Here is a 22222-nt window from a genome sequence, read left to right on the forward strand (position 1 = left end):
GGCTGCAGCGCCATGTGCTGGAGCGCCGTGTGGTGCCGGCAGCCACAAGGACACGAGACAGTAACTCCTTGATTAGGAGGGGTTTCTAATCTATGGGTAGGGGCCAGGTTTCTTTTATTTTAAAGCCAATTTTATTAGAACGCATTTATTATTAGTGATTTCTTTCTTACGATTTCAAATTTTTCATTTTAAGACACATTGGGAAGAACCTCTACGGTTGCTAAACATGGCAGAACACGCCTTTGAAACACACGCACGTGCGCACGTACACACGCCCTGTGGCTGATCCTAGACCTACTGAATTAGATCCTCCGTGGTGTTGGCAGGGGTGGCGGTGGGGTGGGGGGGCCCTGGGATCTGGATCTGCTGAGTTCCCAGGGCACGGCTGCCGGTCAGCGGGGTGAGGAGGTCTCTGCCACAGGAGATTCTGGGAGGCTGAGATGGTCACACATTGGCCCAGAGGAAAGAACCTCTCTAGGGGGTGACACACCTCCCGTGACTGGCTGCGAGCCTCCTCCCAGCCCCGGCACTGCCTCTGCCTCTCCCGCTGACGTTTTGTAAGAACAGAATCGACGCCTCCTCGTGGCCCCTAAGGGGACCATTTTCCAGCCCTGCTGGACTGACCTTCCTCCTCCCTCCCCCCGAGCACCACCTTCCCGTCTCCGACTGGGCCCTGGTGCTTGGAGGGAGGCTGCCTCTAGCCAGAAGTGCTAATCCCCTCACCCTCAATGAAACGGGCAGCAGCTGCTTGGGTGCTGGTGGTGAGCCCACAGGAAATAGTGAGGCTCGCAGCCAAGCAGTCTGGGCTTGCAGGAAGCAAGGTCTGAGCATTATTTCCCCAGACTTTCCTGGCAGGTGGGGAGAGACTGGGAGGTTTTGTGTTCCGTGAGGCTCTGGGAAAGCTGGGCAGCGCTTCCTCATGTCCAGGAACACTGATTAGATGGGACTATCACCAGGGGTAGTTCTGTCCTCCTTGGCCCTCCACCTACAGGGCAGCCGCATCCCATAACATCAGAGGGCACCACGCACACTATTGTCTAAGTGAACGATGTCCCCAGACTTCGGCAGTACGCAGCTTGCCTGATGGACATGGTGGGCCAGGAATCTCTTCCTCGCTCAGGGTGGGTTTGCAGTGAGCCTCTCTGGCTGCCAGGACGGTCTTCATAACCTTAGCTCATTCGCCCCAGGAGGGTGGGCCAAGATTATTACCCCACAGGTTACCCAGAGAGCCGGAGCAGGGCGGGGCTAGGGTCCAAGTTCTGCTTTGTAGCCATGGGATAGTGGTGATCGGAGCTTGGAGCCTCCCATGGACTGTCGGTCGCTCAGCCCAGGTCTGCAGATTTGAAGCCACTTACTTTGGAGAGCTGGGGCCACGGTCTTGGAGAACCTGAAGTTGGAGTTGACCCGTGAACACATCCCTGTGGTGTAGTAGGAACTCCCACACTCATGAGACCAGAGGGGGCTGCAAGCCTGTGAAGCACAGCATGGACCCCCCCAATCAGCGGGGGGCCTCAGGGAGGGTCCGGGCCCAATAGCCTTCGGCCCAGTCCCAACCTCCAAGACCCAAGACAGAATCCTCCATCTGAGTGCTGTTATCCTTAGGATTTAGAGGGTCTTCTTTGAGTCTAACTGAAATCTCTCTTGCTGTAATATGTACTAGTTCCCTTGGTTTCAGGTGAAATGGAGAAAAACTAACCTTAGAGTCCTCCTTTGTTGTCTTTTCAAGGGTCCCATTCTCCACCCCATCATTAGGTTGTGACTCTCCTTCCCCCTGCCCACCACACAGGATGCGGGAAAGCATTGTCATCCATGGGAGTGGACCCTTCAAGGGTCTTTCTGAAGAGGTCGCCTGAAGGTCATTTCTGGGCAGACTTCCAGGACAGGGTACCCAAAACATGCCCATGGCTCTTACTAAGGAAAGGAAAAAGAACGTCTCTGCTCTTTCTCTGAAATTTGCTACCAAAAACATTGATGTCAGCCCCTCATTTACAGACTGAGTGATGAGTCCCTCTCAGAGTAAGGGTCATTAAAAATGAAAGCCCAGGGTTTCCCTGGTGGCACAATGGTTGAGAGTCTGCCTGCCGATGCAGGGGACATGGGTTCGCGCCCCGGTCCAGGAAGATCCCACATGCCGTGGAGCGGCTGGGCCCGTGAGCCATGGCCGCTGAGCCTGCACGTCCGGAGCCTGTGCTCCGCAACGGGAGAGGCCACAACAGTGAGAGGCCCATGTACCGAAAAAAAAAAAAAAGAAAGCCCAGCTTCTGCCTCCATTTTTGTCCTTCTGCCGGAAAACTCAGGACTAAATTTTGTGCTCTAATTTCCCTTGGTTTGGAAGAATAATTATTCCACTTCCAATCCCTTTCTTTAATTAGCTTTCTTTTTTTAAACTCAGATTTTAAAGGTTTTGTATTATCTGTGTCCTTTGTTGAAGCTCTGGTAAATTATTTTTGCAAGTGGGGGAGAATGAATCATGGGAGAGTAGGTAATGGATAATGGCTGGAGGGCTAGAAGGATGATGGATGGATGGATGGATGGATGGATGATGGATAGATGAATGGATGATGGATGGATGTGGGAGGGGATGGATGCAAGGACGGATGATTAGATGGGAGGATGAGGGGGTGGACGGACATGCAGACAGATGGGTGGATGAATGAATGGAGAGATGAATAGAGGGAAGGACATTTGGTTGGGGGATGGGCTGATGAGTGAATGGATGAGTGAATGAGTTAACAAAAGTTGCTATTTATAAACTAGGGTCTTAACCTACCCACAGAGGCCCCAGGGGTTGTATCACACCATCCCTCTTGGACCTTCATCCCACCTTATGAAGTAGGTGAAATCAAGTTAGTAGGCGTATGACAAGGAGCCTCAGAGGGAGAATAGGGTCAGACCAAAGCCCCTGACAAGTACGCGTGGACAGGGCCAGGGGTCCTGTTGCCCTCGGTGGGGGATGATGGGGGCTGTGGGCCAAGCATACATCGAGGCACCTCAGGACTTTCCCTGGCAGAGCCACTACGCTCTTGTCAAGTCTCTGAGCATCCCAGTCATCTCACTGCCCTGATGTCTGATGCTTCACACCCAAGATGTCTCATGTGTCAACAGAAATGAACTGATGGGTGAGAACAGAGAATGACACAAGCCCTCCCATCTTAAAATGAGCAGTGCATTCTACTGGGCTTTCTGGGTAATTTTTCTCGGAAATCTTCTTGCAGCTACTCTAGGAACTATCAGTCCCAGCCTCACCCACATTCATGGTGGTTCACCCGAACGTGATGGCAAGGGGCAGGCGGTTCCAATCCGTCACGCCACACGTACTCTCCCACTGTGTGCAAAGCTTGCATATGCTCGCCTGGGCGGGGTGCAGAGATCTCCCAGCACAGCCCGCTGCTGCCTTTCTGTCCCAACATCATGTTCACATTACTCATTTGCTTATCGTCTCTCCCCCAGCCAGAATGTAAGCTCCAGGAGGGCAGGAGCTCTGCTGACTGCTGAATCCCCAGTGCTTGGCATCAGGCTCCGTTCATTGTAAGTGCTCAAAAAATAGTTTAAATCAATGGATGTCTCTACCACCTCAGCCCAAGTACCCCCTCCTCCTTCTTCCTTGCTAAGACTAGCCTCTTCTTTAAAAACAAAACAGAAACCTCCTCTGGGAAGCTTTCCCATCTGATCCTATGCAGTCCGGGTGGCCCATCCCTCTGTATCCTTCCCTCCGCTGTAGTAAATCTGAGTTCACTCATTTACGGCTTCCCCTCAAAGTCTCCTCAGGGTGTGTGGTGTGTCCTGTTTCTTTCATCAATTCTGGAGCAGAGATTCAGCCTCTGCCTTGCAAATTGGGCTCCCCAAAGGAAAGGACAGATGCCCCTACCACTGGACTGTTGACTATCTTTATTTATTCTTATTCCTTTGCAGGCTATCTGCTTTGCACTCCCCCCAGCCCCAAAGGGAAGGTACACGGAAGGGCTCAATCCTTTTTCCTGCCTGAACTGTACCCCCCTGAAGTTTAGGGCGCAGCAGGCAGAATGGCACAGGCAGGAAGCCAGAGGAGGGGCTGCTCCCCGAGCGCACGCGGACAGGCAGCCCGGTGGGTGGCCATGCTCAGCCACCACATGCCCCTCGCGGCCCCAAGCAGAGGGCCTGTGGGGCAGGAAGGGCTCGGAGGGAGGGTGGGTGGGTGGGTGGCTCTTACCAGGAAGCTGTTGTCCTTGGGGTTGGTGGCCAGGCTCAGGCCGAGACGCATGTTGTCTTTCCTCTCGGACACGTTGGATAGGGTGACCCTTCCTGGGGTGGGAGGGAGAAACTCAGCCTGCAGCCCCTTCTGCCTGTCCTCTGCCTGGACTCTGCTGCTGCCGCTGGCCACCAGAGGGGCCCGAGGTCGAGTCGGTACCAGGCAGGGTCCTCCCCCATTCTCCCTGCCCCTCTGGATGCCTCACTCGCCTGCAGGTCAGGGCAGCCTTTCACAGCTTACTAAGGCCTTGCCCAGATATGGTCTAATTACCTCCTCTCAACTCTCTGTGAGATGAGGACTGCGAGTCTCAGAGAGGTCACGCAAACTGCCCAAAGTCACACAGGAGGCAGATGGCAGAGCCTTCCATCTCCTCCTCCAGAGCTTTCCCTCCCCCAGCCATCCCCCTGTGCCCCACCCCACACAAACCAAGGCTCCCCCGAGGCTGGTTCCTCTATACCGTGCCTCCTCCACGTTTTTCTTTAAGGCAACCTGCCATCAAACGTAGCAGTCCCCTGCCCAACTCTCAGGGTCCGGTTCTCCGCTCAGTGGATAAACTGACACACGATAGCTGATTCTTTCTCACAGGGAGCAAATCGCCAACTTGACAAGAGCCTTCTAGAGGCACAAGGTCTTGCCCAAGAATGCCATTGTGTGGCCGGTCCCCAGAGGAGTGTTCAGGGGCAGCCAACTGGGTGGAGGGAGGGGGTTGTGGAGATTAAATTTACTAAGCAGATTATATTGGGGAAGGTTTTACTAGATCATTCTGTCAGGCCCCTGAAAGGAAAGAAATGAGCTTGGATTCCCCAGAAGAGAGTGTGTGTGTGTGTGTGTGTGTGTGTGTGTGGTGTATGCGTGCACACACATGGGCAGACACTTGCCGGGGAGAGTTTAGAGGGAAGTGAGTTGGGTATTTTGTTAAGGGGGAGCAAGCAGTCCTGATCTGCTGTGCGCAGGATCTAGATGTGTTCTCTGCTTCAGGGGAGGGGAGTGATCTCTAAGGGCTCAGGAGCATTTAGCTTTGTTGGCGATTGGAAGTGTGAAGAGTTGGCCGACCCTCTGGGGCCCAGGCCAGCAAGACCTGGGGCCGGGCATGGGCAGAGGCCAGAAATCCAGACCCCCGACTGTACTGTGGGCTAGGGTGGGGTGGCCGTGTTTGCTGTCCCCTGGTTTCCTTCAGTCTGTAGTAAGGTTCCTTTTGACATCCAGCCTCTCTTGGCTGTTCTACGAGGGCCTGGGATTGTTTTCTGTTTTGTCTGTCCAAACCAACCGGAGAGAAAATAATAGTAATAACCCTGGTGCTTTCACAGTGCCTTATCATTTACAAAGTGCTGCGCCCACCTGCCCTCTCAGGACCCCCTCTTGGTCCCGGGAGACCCAGGGGTCACCATTTTCATTTTACTGAGGAGAGAGTCAAGGCGCACAGAGGGTTAGTGACTTCTATAAGGTCGATCACTGATAAATGACAGCGTGGGGACTTGAACCCAGCAGAGCCAACGTTACATCCCGACTTTCCCCATCTGACAGCAGGGCCGTGGCTGCAGAGGGATGTGGTGAGAAGTCTGGAGAGGAAGCTCCAAGCCCCACCTGGGCAACTTCCTCCCCTCAGCGGCTTGGAGAATTCTGCTCCCCATTTATTTAAAGGGTGCGTCCCCCACCTCACCCCACCCCCTCTCTTCCGGCCTTGTCTCAATGACTGAGGTCCTCAATGAAACTGTGGGCCAGGAAGCAGATGGCATGGTGGGCAAGACCCTTGCATTGGAGTAAGAAAGATTCAGGTTCAAGTCCAGCTGCTCGTGGATTTGGAGCGGTCACTAACCTCCCCTCTGTGACCAGGAGAGACTTACACCTTTCTCAGTGGGTCTGTGTGAGGGCTGGGGCATAAGCCCCTCCTCACACAGGGCTTGCCTTCCAGAATCACATCCCCTCCCCCTGAGCCCCTGCCGCTCAATGAAAACCCTGACTTCAAACAGGTACTGGGAAAAAAAGCACCAGAGGTAGGTAGACCCTTCAATGCTGAGGTGTGAATAACTGACACCCACTTCCCTGGAGAGAAAGGAAAGAACATTCCTGGCTGAGTGGGGCTCAGAGCCTGGAGAGGCCATAGGAAAAACTAGGACTCAGGTTTCCTTGCCTTGCGTTTTCCACTGTGGGGATAAACTGACAGATGGTCCTCCTGCCTCCTCAGTGGGAGGGAAAGAAACTCTCCTCAAATGAGGTGCTTCCTGACCAGTACTCTTCCTCGGCCTCCATGCACTTTGCTGCCCACCGCCTCCCAGCTTAAGCCCCAGTTTCAGAGTCTGATGGCATCATGTCTCCCATTGTCAGCAGGGGCTCCTCCTCCTTCGGAGGGAAATTAGGTCCACATTGGAAACCAGAGCGATAGAGGAACCTAAATGATGGGTTCATGGTCTTGGTCCCCACCTGGACCAGGGGCTTTTCTCAGCGGCTCAGGCCCCAAGCTCGGTGCGCATGTCTACCACCACCCCCTTGCTCCCTCTGCCCCAGTCTTCTTTCTGTCCTCCAATGGAGCAAGTTCATTCCTACCTCAGGACCTTTGCACTTGCTTCTCCTCTGCCCGGAATGCTGTGGTCCCACTTGATTCCATCTCACCATCAGACCTTTGCTCAAAAGTTACCTGCTCAGGGAAACCTTCCCTGATCACCTTGCTAAGATAGTACCCGCCCCCTACCTCCTCCCCACCCAGCCTCTCTTATCATAACACTTGGTTTATCGCACAGCATCTCTCCCCACCTGAGATGATCCTGCTTTCTACTGTAGTGTGTCTCCTCGCTTACTGTGCCCTCCCAGCAGAGCCCTTGGCTCCTTGTTCCCTGCTGTATCCCCAGTAACTAGCATCGTGCTTGGCACATACTAGGTGCTCATGAAAGGCTGGGGGACATATTAGACCTGGGATGGATCCTAGGGTCACACATAAGTGAACCTAGGCTCAGAGACAGGATGTGAGCTCCCCCTGGACACACAGTGAGGAAACTGTACAGCTGGAAGGAGAATCCAGCTTGGCTTGTTTGGGAGCCCGTGCTCTCAGGGCGGTGACGGCCGGGATCCGTAAGCCGCCAGCCGGACTCCCGCCCGCCCTGGACCGTTTCCTCACTGAAGCCTGGGCCCCCGGCTGTGCTGGGGTTTGAACTTCCTATCCACGGCTCTGACACAGATGTGGCCAGCGGGAGCATCCAGCACTATGTGCTGGGACAGCTGGCTGCCCTGGGGATCTGGTTTCACATGCCTTCTCTTTGATGTGGCCTTTTCATCCATCTGCTTATCTCTTAAAGCTCTGCCATCTCCCCCCCACCCCCCACCGCCCCAGGACCTCTTTCCCCAAAGCCTCCCCAGGGGACCCCACTCCACTGGTCTAGGTTGGAGGCTCCCCTCCTGGAAGAGTGGGAGGCTGAGGGTCCTGCCCTGGGGAAGGCCAGTCCTGGAATCGCAGCTTCTCAGCCCAAATGGGACATTTGCTCCCTTTTGAAAGCAAAGTGATGGCCTGGCCACTGTCTGACCTTTAGGACAAAGCAGAAGTGCTTTAGAGGAGTGGTGCGTGTGCTTTAGTAGACGCAGGCTGTGCGCACACGTGCGCACGTGTGCACGTAGATTTACAAGGACTTGGAAGGCCTTGAGGCTGCTCAAAGCGTCTCCCCTGTGCCCCAGAGTGCTTCAGCGAAGAACAGAGTCATCATTTCAGAAAGGCAGTGCTGCACAGTGGTTAAAGCGTGGCCGCAGATGGCCTGGGTTGGAATCCTGGCCTTGCTGCTTATTAGCTGGGTGACCCCGGGCAGGTCCCCTCACCTCCACAGGCTGTCGTTAATGATTAAATCTCATACGGCTGTTGTGGGGATTCAATGAGTCAAAAAATACCTAAAAGTGCTTAAACCAGTGCCTGGCACGTAGTGAACAGTATATAAGACATATGAATGTTGGCTATTGTTATTATTTCCAAGTCAGAAAAAAAAGATAGGAAATGCTCCTGGCTCCCCTGTGCTGAGGGGCCGTGGATGAGGCAGAAAGAGCCATGGCCTGGGACACTGGAGACCTGGGTGTGAATCCTGGCCAGCCCCTGACAAGCTGTGTGACTGTGGGAAAGTCACTTCCTCTCTCTGGCCTCAGCTTCCTCATCTGTAAAATGGGGACAGCAACACCATCTAGGTAACCTCACAGTGTGACTGTGGGCAGGGACGTGATTCAGCACCTGCCCCACCCTGGACAATGGCTGGCCTCCTTGTGGAGAGACCAGTGGCCCAAGTTACCCAGGTTGAGCTTGGTGCAGTTCCCTTGGGTCACTGGACACTTGTACACGTCTCCTGTCTTCTGGTGGCCGTTGGTTTCCAGTGGAGCGCCGATGACCAACCTGGGAAGGAAAAGAAGACAAGTCAAGATGCTGGGGGAGGTTCTCCTTCCTGGCAAAGGATGGAACCTGCGGGGCAGTTCCGAGGGGAGAGTAGGGTAGGGAGGGCGGGAGGGAATCCTGGAGGGGCAGCCCACACATACCCTCACACTCAGACCTTCGTCTCCCTGGAAGAGGGATGCTGTGGCCTATCCAGGCCCTTGCCAGGATCTGGAGACACAGAGATGAAGACCACATGGGTCTGGCAACAAATGGGATGGAGGCCATCCCTGTGAGAAGAGGGCAGGGCAGACATCATGGAGGAGGTGTTCTTGAGCTGGGTCTTAACAGATGAATATGAGTTTGCTAGATGGTGGGACTGTGGCAATAGGGGTCATTCAGGCAGAGGAAGGATGATTTTGGAGAGTTGGCCATCTGCCACTACCTGTGGGTGGCCTCATTCCTCACCTTACATGAGTCTTTCAGCTGGTGACCCGGGGGCTGGGGCATGTTGCACAGTGTTCATGGCTGTCCCCTGAGGCACTAAGTCTTTGCTCCAGGGTGGGCAAGGCAGCCAGCCGGGCTAAAGAATGGCAAGGGGCAACCACCCAGCTGGGCCTTCTGCCTTGAGCCTATGCCTTTGTGACCTTATTTGGAAAAAGGGTTTTTGCAATTGTAGTTAAGGATCTCAAGATGAGGTCATCCTGGATTACCTAGGTGGGCCCTAAATTCAATGATGTGTCCTTAAGGAGACACACAAAGGAGAGACCCAGAGAGAAGAGGAAGCCATGTGAAGATGGAAGCAGAGCTAGGAGTGAAGTTGCCACAAGCCAAAGAATGTCTGGGACCATTGGAAGCTGGAAGAAGCAAGGAAGATTTCTCCTAGATCCTTTAGAGGAAGCACAGCCCTGCTGACGACCTGATTTTGGAGGTCTGGCCTCCAGACCTGTGAGAGAATAAACTTCTGTTTTGGGAAGCCATCTATCAATACTTTGTGCTAATTTGTTATGCACCCACTGGAAATTAACGCATGTTGCTTACATACACATATTTCTAGAGAAAGACCGGCCACTCCCTCCTGACCTGGCCAAGCCCTGGCAGTGCCACCTCCCTCGGGGCCAGGGAGAATCCCACCACAACCTGGACAGCCCCCAGGCCCTCTCCTTAGAGTGCCCCAAAGCCCCCTCTATGTCTTATCCCTGGCCCACCAGCGGGCAGCACCAATGGAGGTGACCCAGAGTGGCCCAGCCAGGCAGCTGGAATCCCAGTGCTGACGTGAAGCAAAATCCTGAAATTGGGCACTGCGTCCCTTCAGTGTCACCTGCCTCTGGCATACCTGGACCCCTCTAGGCTTTGGGTGTCAGTTCTGCTCTCAGCCACCATCCGCCTGCTTGGCTCAGGCCCTGGTGCTAACAGCGAGTCAGGAACCGCTCTCCCAGGCACAGCTGCACTGTCATGGCAGGAGATGCCATGGCTCACACAGCCCTGGAGGTCTCCCAGACCCCGAGGGGCACAGGGACATGTGACACATCGGGAGCGTGCAGACCTTTCCATAGCCCTGCTCTCACGACAACTTGCCACCCCCTGGAAACATGACCCAAAGAAGAAGCAATTGCTTGTTTTCTGGTTTAAGATGGTTGAGAGGGACGGACCCGGAGGTTCAGGCAACACAGGACTTAAGTAGCTTCTTGTGGTCAAATATCTCCCTGCCCCGCTCCCACCCACCTCTCTGTGCCGTCAGGAAAGAACTAAGGTCCGGCGTGGGAGTTAATAGAGCTCTGTTTGAAATTAGAGTCTATGTAATAAGAGCTGAGGTTTCTCCCCTGGGGACCAGATAATGACAGATTCTAAATATATCCACTTATTAAGCATGTCTATTTTTGACTGGCAGGAATTAACTGGACTCATAAAATCTATTTGTCTAGACAATGTGAGTTTTGGCTACTTAATTCTGCGAGTGATTGTGTGGTCAAGGCTGCTCCATTTTTTCCAGCCAAAAAAAAAAAAAAGAGAGAGAGAAGGAGATGAGAGAGAGGTCAGTAAGGAAAGTTTGGGCTTCAAGGTTGCTTTTCTGGTTGCTCCCATTTTCAAGGTCAACCTGGTGTGTGACCAAGTGTCCCAGAGCGATGTTCCTTCTAGGACACCATTGCCTGATGGTGAGTGCTTTCTGGAAAGCATGCCTTCGAGGAACACCTTGCAGGGTGCCTCCGGAACAATCAGGCACAGCAAGTTCTAGATTAGAAAAAACAAAACCTGGCCATCTTCTAGAAAAGCGATCCCCGTGTGTCTTCTAGAAAACACTCCTGCTGCCTGACAAGGCAGACTCCTCACAACTCTCCCCATTTTACAGAGTGGAACTCTTGAGGCCCCACAGACAACTTGGTGGAGTCCCAATTACAGGGCAAGATCTTTGGGCTGAGATTCCAGAGCTGGGTGTTTCTTCATCCTCATTCTGTCACCAGCTTGCTGTGTGGCCTGGAGAAGTTCATTGACCTTGGTTTTCTTGGTCATGAAATAGGGTTAACAATTCCACTATGGCCTACCTCCTAGGGTCACCTAGGAGGTCACCTAGGGTCGTCTGGGGAGCCACAGATGCCACAAGGCACTGACAACCAGAAAGGGGTATATCTAGGTAAGCTCCTAGATATAGGAGAGTCCACAAAAAGTCCACACAGACTGGAGCCTTCCTAGAAGTCATCTGTCCTTGAAGTGGCCGACATGTCAATCTGGCAGTAAATACACCAAGTCGTCATGACCCCAAATTTGCCTCAAGACCAGGCTGTGTCCTTTTCAAAGAACAAGGGCCACCCCCTACGTCCTATCCCCATTCTCCAAACCTGATTCCTCTGGGGATCCTTGGCACTTTATGAGGTAGCAGGACAGGGCTTACTGTTCCCATAGTACAGATGCAGAAACTGAGGCCTGGAGAGGTGAGCTGACCCAGGCCCCACAGTTTGTGGCAGAGTTGGCACTAGTTCTCCTGGGGCAGCTTTCTTTGTGTTGTCCCAAATATTTTTTTGCCATGAAGGGAGGGCCTGGGTTAGCCCTCTTTGCTGTTCTTGATTCTTGGCATTACGTCTGCCCGTCGGGCTTGAGGTTTTGAGGATATGATTCAGTCTTGCTGTTGGGGGATGATGGCGAAGCACAGGGAAAATGTCTGTGTCACCACTGAGACCAGCCAAATTGCTCCTGGGGTCTGGCACCCCTGTCCCTCCCGCGGCCTCAGCCTTATATAGCCATCTGCAGCCTCAGGGCCCGCTGTGCTTCTCAGGGGCTGGACACCCTATACCCTCTGGCACGGGAACCAGATGGCAAACCCCAAAGGTCGTGGTGAGCATCGGGCCCTCTCCACGGGCTGCGCGCCGTGACTCACTGGCTGTGGGCTCCCGGCCTTCCTCCTACAGAGGCGGGGAGCAGGGCTGCTGCGGATGGGAGAATTGGTGGCAGGCTTCAGCCATAGCCCTGGAGGACCCTTCTCTAGCAGTTGCTTTCTAAGCAGGGCCTTGCCAAGGGAGGAGGCTCACTGTGGGGACGGCCACCTGAGGATGGCAGGATGTGGCCCCTCTGCATGCTGGGCTCCTGAGATCCCAGCATGACATAGCGTAAGAGAAGGGGCCCCTGCATCCCTACCTCACACCCTCTCCAACAAGGCCCAGTGGGGACCTTAGCCCTGGTTCCATCCTTCAAGGCAATTTAATCTCCAAACCTTTTAAACTGCACACTCCTATAAGGAAAAAAGGTAATGTGTACTCTCAATATATGTACATTTGTATATAAGTTATACCAGTGTACAGCTGGCAATCTGTGCATTGAATATCAGTAATCCTATTTTTTTTCAGATAAAAGATAAACCTAGATAGAACTTGAGTCGTTTTATTTCTGTGCTCCAGTATATTGTCCTGTGCATCCACTATGGTGTGCAGATCCCACCCTGTAAGACCCAGCACACCAAGTCCCACCTGCTCCAGGAAACCCTCAATGATTAGCCCAGGCTTTCCCACATAAACCAGTCTGTGATCCCCGCTGACTGCTGTGGCCAGTGCTTTAGTGTCATAATTCCTTGAGGGCCAAGATGCCCTCATCTGCCCTGCCTCACTAATGCCCAGGGTAAAAGGTCCCCGGGGACTGTTCTGACCTTCTGTCTGACAGTCTACAGCAGCAGCAGCTTCCAGAGCTTTTAGCTTTGCCTCAGGCCTAGGAGGAGCCTCCAGATTCAGCGCCTGGCAAAAAGGTTGCTGAGACATTGAATAGTTTCTCTGCGCAGAGGTTCAATGCAGTGACCCAGCTCCTGTTTAAAGTCACTGTTGCTTGATTTTCCATTTCCCTCTTCCCAACAGTCCTCACTTCTGTTTGGGGATCTAGGAAATCTGGCTTCCTGCCCAGTTGTAGGGACTGAGCATACACTGCAGGCCAGGCCAGTGTTATCCTTGGACTGAAGGGACTGAGTAGGCCAATGACGTAAGTCACCCCAATCTCAGGACCTCCTCTTGGGCTTTAGGGACCAAAGTGGTCCCTTTTCTCTGGATGCCATCGTGTACAGATGTAGGGCATGGAACTGCTAGCAGCCACCTTGTAATGATGAGGGGTACGAGAGAAGGAGGACTGCGAGAAGCATCAAGAGAAAAAGCTGAAGTCCCACCGATACTGTGAACCCCTGGATCAAACTATACCTGAAGTGTGACTGCTGCTGGACTTTTCAGATATATAAGCAATAACTCCTTTTTACTGTATAAATCTGAGTTAAGTTTTCAGGTATTTATAACTGAAAACATCCTAACTAGAATGAGCAAGGCAAAAAAAAAAAAAAAGAAGCACATAGTTAAAATTACCCCTAGAAATTCCATATATTACCATGCTATAAGAGGAACACAGTATCCACGACCAATGAGAGAGGAGCAGATTCATAACCCCCTGCTCACGTTCCATCTGGGGTATATACTTACTGTGTGAGTGGTGGGCAGACTTGCCGACACCACGTATATTATTTTTCTCTGGTTGTTTAACTGAATGCATAAAACTGTCCCCTGGTCCAGCCTTGTGGGAACAGATATCCTTTTGTTCTGTGTGCATCCCACTTAAAACAGCCCCTTGGACAGGGAGCCCTGCACTCCAGATGTTTCTAGTTACCTGGTAACTGGCCTTGCAGACCATCAGAGCTGGGAGGAAACGTGGAGGCTACTCTGTCTAGGCTTGTCACATATCAACGAGGCATAGGAAGTATTGTGCGTGAGGACTCAGACGAGATGGTGGCAGAGCAGGACTCGTGCAGGGTGTCCTGACTCCCAGGGCAGTGCCCTCACCCAAGCCGTGGAGGCTGGAAAGCCTGGAGGCAGAGGCTGGCTCTGCTCGGCCTTTTATTGGCTGTGTCTGGGAAGGCAGGTGTGAACAGTTTAGCTCCCCAGCAGATGGGGCGGGCAGAAGCCATGGGAACAAAAAGGCCATCAGCTGTTGGGGAAGGAAAGAGGATATTTGCAACTGATGGGCCTGCCCCTGGAGAAGGTCCTGAGCCCAGGGACCAGCACGGACTGCCTAGGAAAGGTAAGATGTGGGTTGCATCCCCTCCCTGGTCAGCCTCTTTGCTCCTCTCCTCAAGACCTGGACCTTGCATCCCAGGAAATCCAATTATTACCAACAATTCTTTTCATTTTAGTGAATCCCTTTTGATGTGATTGACCTGCATTTGATTTCGATCACCAGGACAGCTTTGGAGCTGGAAGGGCAGATTGTATCTGAGGCTCAGAAGGTGGATGTAGCAAGCCTGTGGGGAGACACTGGTCAGTTTCGGAGCTGGCACTGCAAGTCCAGTGCTTTGTCCCCCATTGTAAAGGACTGGGAAGTTGAGAAAGCCCAGCTCCGGGGGCTGGGCAGCACCCAGCACGGAGAGAGGGCCACCCTCCCTGGAGCCTGCCGGACCTGCTCCCCAGGAGCCTCTTCCCTTTCTCACCTGTTCCCCTCTCCCAGCACCCCTCCTCCACTCAAACCCACTCCAGGCCCTTTGTTCCATTTCTCTCCTGGCTTCATTTCCTTCCCTGAAATCAGATCGGGGCATCAGGGAGGGGCTCCCATTTGAGGAGCAGAGAGCTAAAGGGAACAAAGAGAGACTATTCCTCTAGCGAGGCTGTTTCTCTCCTCTCTCCACGGAAAATGTAACCTCTTTCAGCCAGCTGAGTATGGTGCCTAATGTGTTCAAGATGGGGCTGGAGAAGTGCTGAGTGCAGCAAACCCTGGTCCTGGCTGGGGGCGGGGTGCGGAGGGAGAGCCCCTGACCCGGGACCTGTCGAGGGGGGTTGGCACCTCCAGGTCTCCCTGGGCTGGTTGGAGGGGCTTGTGGTTCACTGTGGCTCAGATGCCTGGCAGGGCTGGACTCCTGAGGAGGACGAGTCCAGGAAAATGAGAACCCCTCTGTTTGCCAGCACATTCCTTACTCTCCCTGCCTCCATAAATCCCTCACCAGAGATGAGACTCCACTGGGTGTATTTAAACAACTATGTGTACTGTGACGGTTCACTGCATGTGTCAACCGGACTGGGCCAAGGGCTGCCCAGATATTCGGTCAAATACTCTGCTAGGTGTGTCTGTGAGGGTGCTTTTGGATGAGATTACCATTCAAATCTGTAGACTGAGTAAAGCAGACTGTCCTCCCCAATGACGGTGAGCTTTGTCCAATCAGTTGAAGGCCCGAATAGAACAAAAAGCCTGACCTTCCCCTGAATAAGAGAGAATCCTTTCTAACTGACTGCCTCCGAGCTGAGGCATTGGCTTTTTCTTACCTTGGCTCAAACTCAAGTGCTGGCTCTTCCTAGGTCTCCAGCCTGTTTGCTTTCAGACTGGAACTACACTATCAGCTCCCTTGGGTCTTCAATTTGCTGACTCAAACTGCAGATCTGGGGACTTGCCAGCCTCCATAATCCTATGAGCCAACTCCTTACAACCTCTTTCTTTTTCTATCTATTATCTATCTATCTGTCTGGCTGTCTATCATCTATCAGTTCTGTTTCTCTGAGGAACCCTGACACAGTTACATAGTGCTTGTATGTTCTAAGGCCTTTACAGATATTATTTCCTGTCGCTGATAACCCACACCCTCATTCATTCACTGAATCTTAAGCATCTACTGAGCTCCTACGAAGGCACCAAGCACAGGGGGCACAATGGTGACCATGATGTGGTCTCTGCCTTCAGGAGACCTCCAGCCTCATAGAGGAGACGGGCAGGTCGACGGGCCGTTACAACACAGCAGTGGTTCTCAGAGTGGTTCCCAGCCCAGCAGCATCCACCTCCCCTGGGAGCTTATTAGAAATGTAGCGTCTTCGGCCCTACCTGAGACCAACAAGGAAGGGAATCAGAACCTGGAGGTGGGGCCCAGCATCTGCGTGTTGACAAGCCCTCCAGGGGATGCAGATACTCACTCATGTTTGAGAAGCACCGTGTAGGGGAAGCAGAGGTATGGCGACCACAACCCTCGCTGGGCTCAAAGCCCCAAATCCATTTCAGTGTAATCCATCCCCTTCATCATGTCTTCTGAGGCTCTCTATTATTTCACTGCTGCTCACCTGTCTGTCCCCACTTTTACCAAGGCTGCTATGAATGCTGGGCACAGGCAGGTCATCATTTAGGGCTCAGCTCCAATGTCACCTCCCCAAAGAGGCCTTTCCAGACCACCTGTCACTCCCCACCTCCCCACCCTGCCTTATCTTCCTCATAGCACTTTGCATTCTCGGATGCTGGCTTCTTCATATGCCTTTTAATCATCCTTAGCTCTCAGAATTTGATACGCAAGGGAGCTAGGACCTTGGTGGTCGGGTTTGCAGCTCTAAATACCCAGAACAGTGCCTGGCACAGAACAGGTCCTCCAAATACAGTTGTTGAACAAATTAGCTAATCACCTGGCATAGTGGGACCGCTGCAATCTGATAGCCTGCAAATTGGGACCGCTGACAGCAGGCCCCCTTTTGTCTTCCAGTAGCTGTTAACTCAGCTGGGAGAGAAGAAGAACCAGCTCTAGCAGAAGAACCAACAGACTGCCCATCCTGCCCTGAGACAAGGCTGTTAACTGCCCTGGGCCTCAGTGTTCTCATCTACCAAATGGGACTAAACCGTTGCCTGGGCTACTTGCCACCCAGGGTTTCGAGGGTCATCAGAATCACCTGGGGAGTTACAAATGCAGATTTCTGGGCACAACCTCCAGAAGATTCTAATTCAGCCAGTTGGGGAATGGGACCTGGGAATCTATTTGTAGGCAGGATTGGGAGCCCTTGTATGAAAGATCTGCTGAAGAAGCAGATAGGACGCCCTTTGGACATGTGGAGAAACGTGTGTGTCTGGGGAATTTTTACTACATCTGGGGGTCATGACCACAGCAACCTCCTTGACTGTCTAGGAATGATCCAGGATTGGATTTTCAAAAAATTTTGTTTTGTTTCTTTTGGTCACAAGAAAACACATAAGAAATACGTTAACTGGTACAAAAAAGTAGTAACATCTAAAAAGTATTCTTTAAGACTTTTTTTAGATTATAAAAATAATACATGCTTGTATAATGTTCATAGCACAGAACTGTGCAAAGTATAATATGCAAGGCTTTTCACTTCCCTTCTTAACCCAGCCCTCTATAGTTCACTACCATTAGCAGCAGGGATGCAGAAAACCTTCTAAGTGTTTATGTAGGAAATTTTAAAAAATGAAACCATTCTACACACATGGTTCTTTCTGCAGTGTGCTTTTTTCCCTTAATTGTTTTATACTTTCCATGTCAGTATATATCAATTCCACACTTAGACCTGGCCACTGGGGCCCCTGCCCTGGGTCCTGCACTGACCCTTCTCTGGCTGTTCCTCTTTCTATGGGGTGAGGAGTCCTAGGGGTCAAGGGGACAGGCACCTAGAGCCCACATCCCCCCACTCTGGGTCACTGGGATGCCAGCGTCTCCTGCTCAGGACAGGCTTCTTCCCTGGATCTGTCTTTTTGATGGCCAATCATAGCACTGATGGGACTAGCCAAGGAGCGGCTGCTTGCTGGGGGTGTAGACAGAGCTTGGATATATAGGGTGGGGTGTCCAAATGTGTGAGGCCCCTTGATCACCAAGAGGGAACTATAGGTGGGAAGAAAAGATGGTGGGCTGTGGGCTGGAGCCCCCGTTTGTTTTCTTGACTCAGGCCCCTTGGATGTGAGGGGCGGCCCTGGTATAGATGGATAGTATAGCTCTGCCTCATCCTTTATACCGTTTGCACAGTGTTATTTTTTTCTTTTTAATCATTCTCCTATTGATGGATATTTAAATAGTTTCATCCCTTTTCCTACTGATAACTGTTTAGGTGCTTTAAAAATTTTTTTTCCCATTGCACAAGGCCTTTATCAATATGAATGAATAAAAAACCCCCTGCGCACCAGTGGCGATGCATAGCAGTTCCAGGAGTGGGTACAAAGTGCGTGCCTGTCACCGTGCAGGCTGGCCCTGGAGCCGCCCTGTGATCTTGGGCACAGAGCCCGCTGACAAGCATCATCTCAGCTGTTGATTTCACAAGCTTGGCTCTCTGCCTTGTTCCTGGAAAATTCTGGGTCCACCTCAGCTTACATCCAGACAGCATTTTTCCCCTGATGTGCAGAAGTACTTAGAACAGAAGAGCAAAGAGGGAGGGAAGGTGACTGCAAAGCACATTTTCAACCCATTTGATGGGAAAATGAGATCCTGACACATGGACCGTCAAAAGAAGAGTGGCCAGTTTGTGCCCTCTAGCTCAATGCCCTCCCCTCCTCACAGCCTGATGCCAAGTCTCACAGGGCCGCTGTCCTTTTTTCACCACACCTGGCATTCTCATTCCTGCCTCTGTGCGTGCGGTCCCCTCGTCCCAAACCGCTGAACTGGCTCCATTCCAGTCCAGTTCCACTGAACTGGCTTCAGTGCCTCTTCCTCCAGGAAGCACCCCTTGATCTCTCAGCTGAAAGCTTTTCCTTAGTTCCCATGATGCTTTGTACTTCTCTTGTCTGTTTTTTTCTCTCCTTTCGATAATCTGTCTCTAGATAGCAGAGAGAGACCGTGATCCATCTTTAAATTTCTCCCTCAGTGCTGGTCAAAGTACCTTGAACACAGTCAAGTCTCAATAACTGTTTGTTGAGTGAAAATGAGGAGGCTGCTCATTTTTCAAAGACAAGCTGAATCTTCACTCTGCTTGGGATGTAGCTGGGAGCAGAGCTGGGCTGAGCTCTTCTGGGTGCCATCTACAGATGGACCACCAACCTTGGGGTGCCCTTGGCCCAGCTCTCCCCAGGAAAGTGGCTGTGGTCTGATGTCCCTCCAGAGAGGCTGTGTCCACAGTGTAAAAATCCCTTGTTTTCAAAATGTCTGATAAACTCTTGCTTGTTTTTCCAAGTCATGCTGAGTCTCCCCTCCCCCCGTCCCCCCCCCAGTTTTATCACAACTCTTTCCTCTGGAAATGAAACATAAACATAGCAATAGTGTGGGCAGATGTTTCTCAGTGGAATGTATAGCTTTAATTTCTTGGTATGTGCCTCTTCTGCATCCTGGGCGGGCCTGTTTCCTTTGGCTCATAATTAGGATAGTAATAGTTTGTATGTGACCAGTGTACAGGCCGAACAGCTTGTTTCATCCTACCCACAGCCAGGGGAGGGAGCCAGACAAGGAGAGGTAGTCCCATCAGACTGCAGAAGAAAGCAAGGCCCAGAGAATTTCCAGATTCTCTGGGTAGAGGCTGAGGCATGACTGGGACACCCGTTATTCTGATTGTGTCCACGGCTCTTTCCACCAGCCACGTGGACTCAGATGAGGTCAAACAAGAGGAGAGGGCCTGGAGGCGAAAGGACAAATACTCTTTTTCGGTCCTGGACCTCTTGATCTGTCAGTGGTGAGCTCTGATCTATTCCCGGATGGGCTAAGTGACCTGGGGCGATCTACCTGCCCTCTCCGGGCATCAGTTTCCTCGTCTGTAAGAAGAGATGCTTGGACAATTTCAATCCAAAGAAATAGTCATTGAGCCCTTGCTGTGTGCCAGGCACTATGGACTGAAGGTGAATGAAGCATAGTTTACACCCTTAGTGGTGTGGTGGGGCTGAGGGTGTGGAGAACATTGCTGCGAGACGGGGCGGGGGTGGGGCACAGAGGAGGCGCCCTCGCTCAGACATCTGGGAAGGCTCCCTGGAGCAGGCAACTCCTGGATGAAGGCTCCCGGGTGGATAGATGTCATTCAGGTGAAGAAGGGGCTGAGCCCTGCAGGGAGGACCGACAGCTGGGTCCTGATGGTGCCAGCGCTTAGGTGCGTTATCTAACGTGTCTTCCGTGGTGAAGGCTAGGCCTGGGAGGGACAGACAAGTCCCCGTCTTCACAGAGCTTGCGGTGGAGTCATTGTCAACCCAGGCTCGCATCACTCATTCCTTGTCTTCCTCGCCACCCACACCTCCCTGACATACCAAATCTTTTCCATTCTCCCCTCACTCGCCCAGAGGACTCTACATAAGTGGCCTGAAGTCTAGACAGACGGTTAGATGCTTACCTGGTTGAGAAGCATCACATTGTCCCCCCTCATCAGGTCATCCCTGCCTGCTTTCTGGTCTCTATATTCCTGCCATTGGTCACTCCTTTGGATTCAGGCAGTGAGGGTCACTCTCCACATAAGCCTGGAAAGGAGCTAACCTCTGAATGCACGGGAACTCACAGACTTTTTTTTTTTTTTTTAAAGAAGATGTTGGGGGTAGGAGTTTATTAATTAATTAATTAATTTTTGCTGTGTTGGGTCTTTGTTTCTGTGCGAGGACTTTCTCTAGTTGCGGCAAGCGGGGGCCACTCTTCATCGCGGTGCGCGGGCCTCTCACTATCGCGGCCTCTCTTGCTGCGGAGCACAGGCTCCAGATGCGCAGTCTCAGTAGTTGTGGCTCACGGGCCTAGTTGCTCCGCGGCATGTGGGATCTTCCCAGATCAGGGCTCGAACCCATGTCCCCTGCATTGGCAGGCAGATTCTCAACCACTGCGCCACCAGGGAAGCCCTCACAGACTCTTAAAAAAGGATTTACTGGTTCCAGAATCTGGCTGGGCTTTAGACTTGCCTGGGGGTTTTTAAAAGAATAGATTCCTACCTCTAGAGAGTCTGATTTTGTTGTCTTGGATTGGGCTGAGGAATCTGTATTCTTTTTTTAACTTTCACAGGCAATTCTATTCTGCCAGCTTTGGGAGTCCCTAGATTATATTATCACGTGATCATCAGGCTTTGAAATAATGGAACTGGGGACAGGGTGCCCCAATAAGAAGAGCTGACAAAAGTGGGTCATGTGTTCATCTACTTTCAAAGCACTTTATATAAAGAAGTAAATAAATGAAAGCATGCAAGAACGAATGTCTGGGGGGCTGTGGTTAGTATGTGTCAGGGATCATGCTAGGTGCTTCCCCTGACATTAACTTACTTAATCCTCACAAGAGTCCTGTGAGAGAGAGACAGCAGTCTTGTGTTGAAGCTGAGGAAACTGTAGCCCAGAGAAGCTAGGTAACTCACCCAGGTCACACAGCTGGCTAAGGGGCAGCTCCCTGGCCTCTCTCTCCCTCCTGGTCCTCTCCCCATCTCTGCGGAGTGGATGGGGTGCAGGAGAGCAGAGTACACAGAAGCCAGCCCTGTGTTCCATCAGGGAGCCCTGAGCTGCCTCGGGGAATCATTGACTCTGCCGAATCCTTCAAAGTACTTTCTTCAGTCGGGTTAAAGCTCAGATTGCTTTCCCTCCTCCCCCTTCCGAACCGTGAGTAACGTCTACTCTGACAGCATTACTCTCATTCTGAGAAGCCATGAAGAAGCAAAGACTGAGGACTCACTTGAACCACTGGAGAGCGAAGCCTGTCATGACATTTTTGGAAATGTCCTCCTCCTTGGGTTACAAAATCCTTGGCTCACGTGTGGCTGACAGGGTCTTGGTGCTCTGGCCAGGTGTCAGGCCTGTGCTTCTGAGGTGGGAGAGCTGAGTTCAGGACATTTGTCCACCAGAGACCTCCCAGCTCTACATAATATCAAACGGCAAAAGCTGTCCCAGAGATCTCCATCTCAACGCTAAGACCTGGCTCCACTCAATGACCAGCAAGCTACAGTGCTGGACACCTTATGCCAAACAACTAGCAAGACAGGAACACAACCCCACCCATTAGCAGAGAGGCTACCTAAAATCATAATAAGTCCACAGACACCCCAAAACACACCACCAGACGTGGACCTGCCCACCAGAAAGACAACATCCAGCCTCATCCACCAGAACACAGGCACTAGTCCCCTCCACCAGGAAGCCTACACAACCCACTGAACCAACTTTAGCCACTGGGGACAGACACCAAAAACAACGGGAACTACGAACCTGCACCCTGCAAAAAGGAGACCACAAACACAGTAAGTTAAGCAAATGAGAAGACAGAGAAACACAGCAGATGAAGGAGCAAGGTAAAAACCCACCAGACCAAACAAATGAAGAGTAAACAGGCAGTCTACCTGAAAAAGGATTCAGGGTAATGAGAGTAAAGATGATCCAAAATCTTGGAAATAGAATGGAGAAAATACAAGAAACGTTTAACAAGAAGAACTAAAGAGCAAACAAACAATGATGAACAACACAATAACTAAAATTAAAAATTCTCTAGAAGGAATCAATAGCAGAATAACTGAGGCAGAAGAACA

At 51.9% G+C, this 22222-nt stretch overlaps 1 protein-coding gene across 2 annotated transcripts in view; it reads right to left on the minus strand.

Annotated features, from left to right (window-relative positions):
* ITGA11 (integrin subunit alpha 11) overlaps window positions 1-22222 on the minus strand; it is a 124491-nt gene that overhangs the window by 54718 nt on the left and 47551 nt on the right. For both annotated transcript variants that reach the window (XM_082648660.1, XM_082648661.1), the window contains exons 3-5: window positions 8488-8588; window positions 4190-4281; window positions 1356-1470 (exon numbers count right to left, since the gene is read on the minus strand). In XM_082648660.1, the coding sequence (XP_082504786.1) occupies window positions 1356-1470; window positions 4190-4281; window positions 8488-8588 (308 nt within the window). The remainder of the gene's footprint in view (window positions 1-1355; window positions 1471-4189; window positions 4282-8487; window positions 8589-22222) is intronic.

Source organism: Grampus griseus, assembly GCF_964374135.1.
Source record: "Grampus griseus genome assembly, chromosome: 2".
NCBI classification, from domain to species: Eukaryota; Metazoa; Chordata; class Mammalia; order Artiodactyla; family Delphinidae; genus Grampus; species Grampus griseus.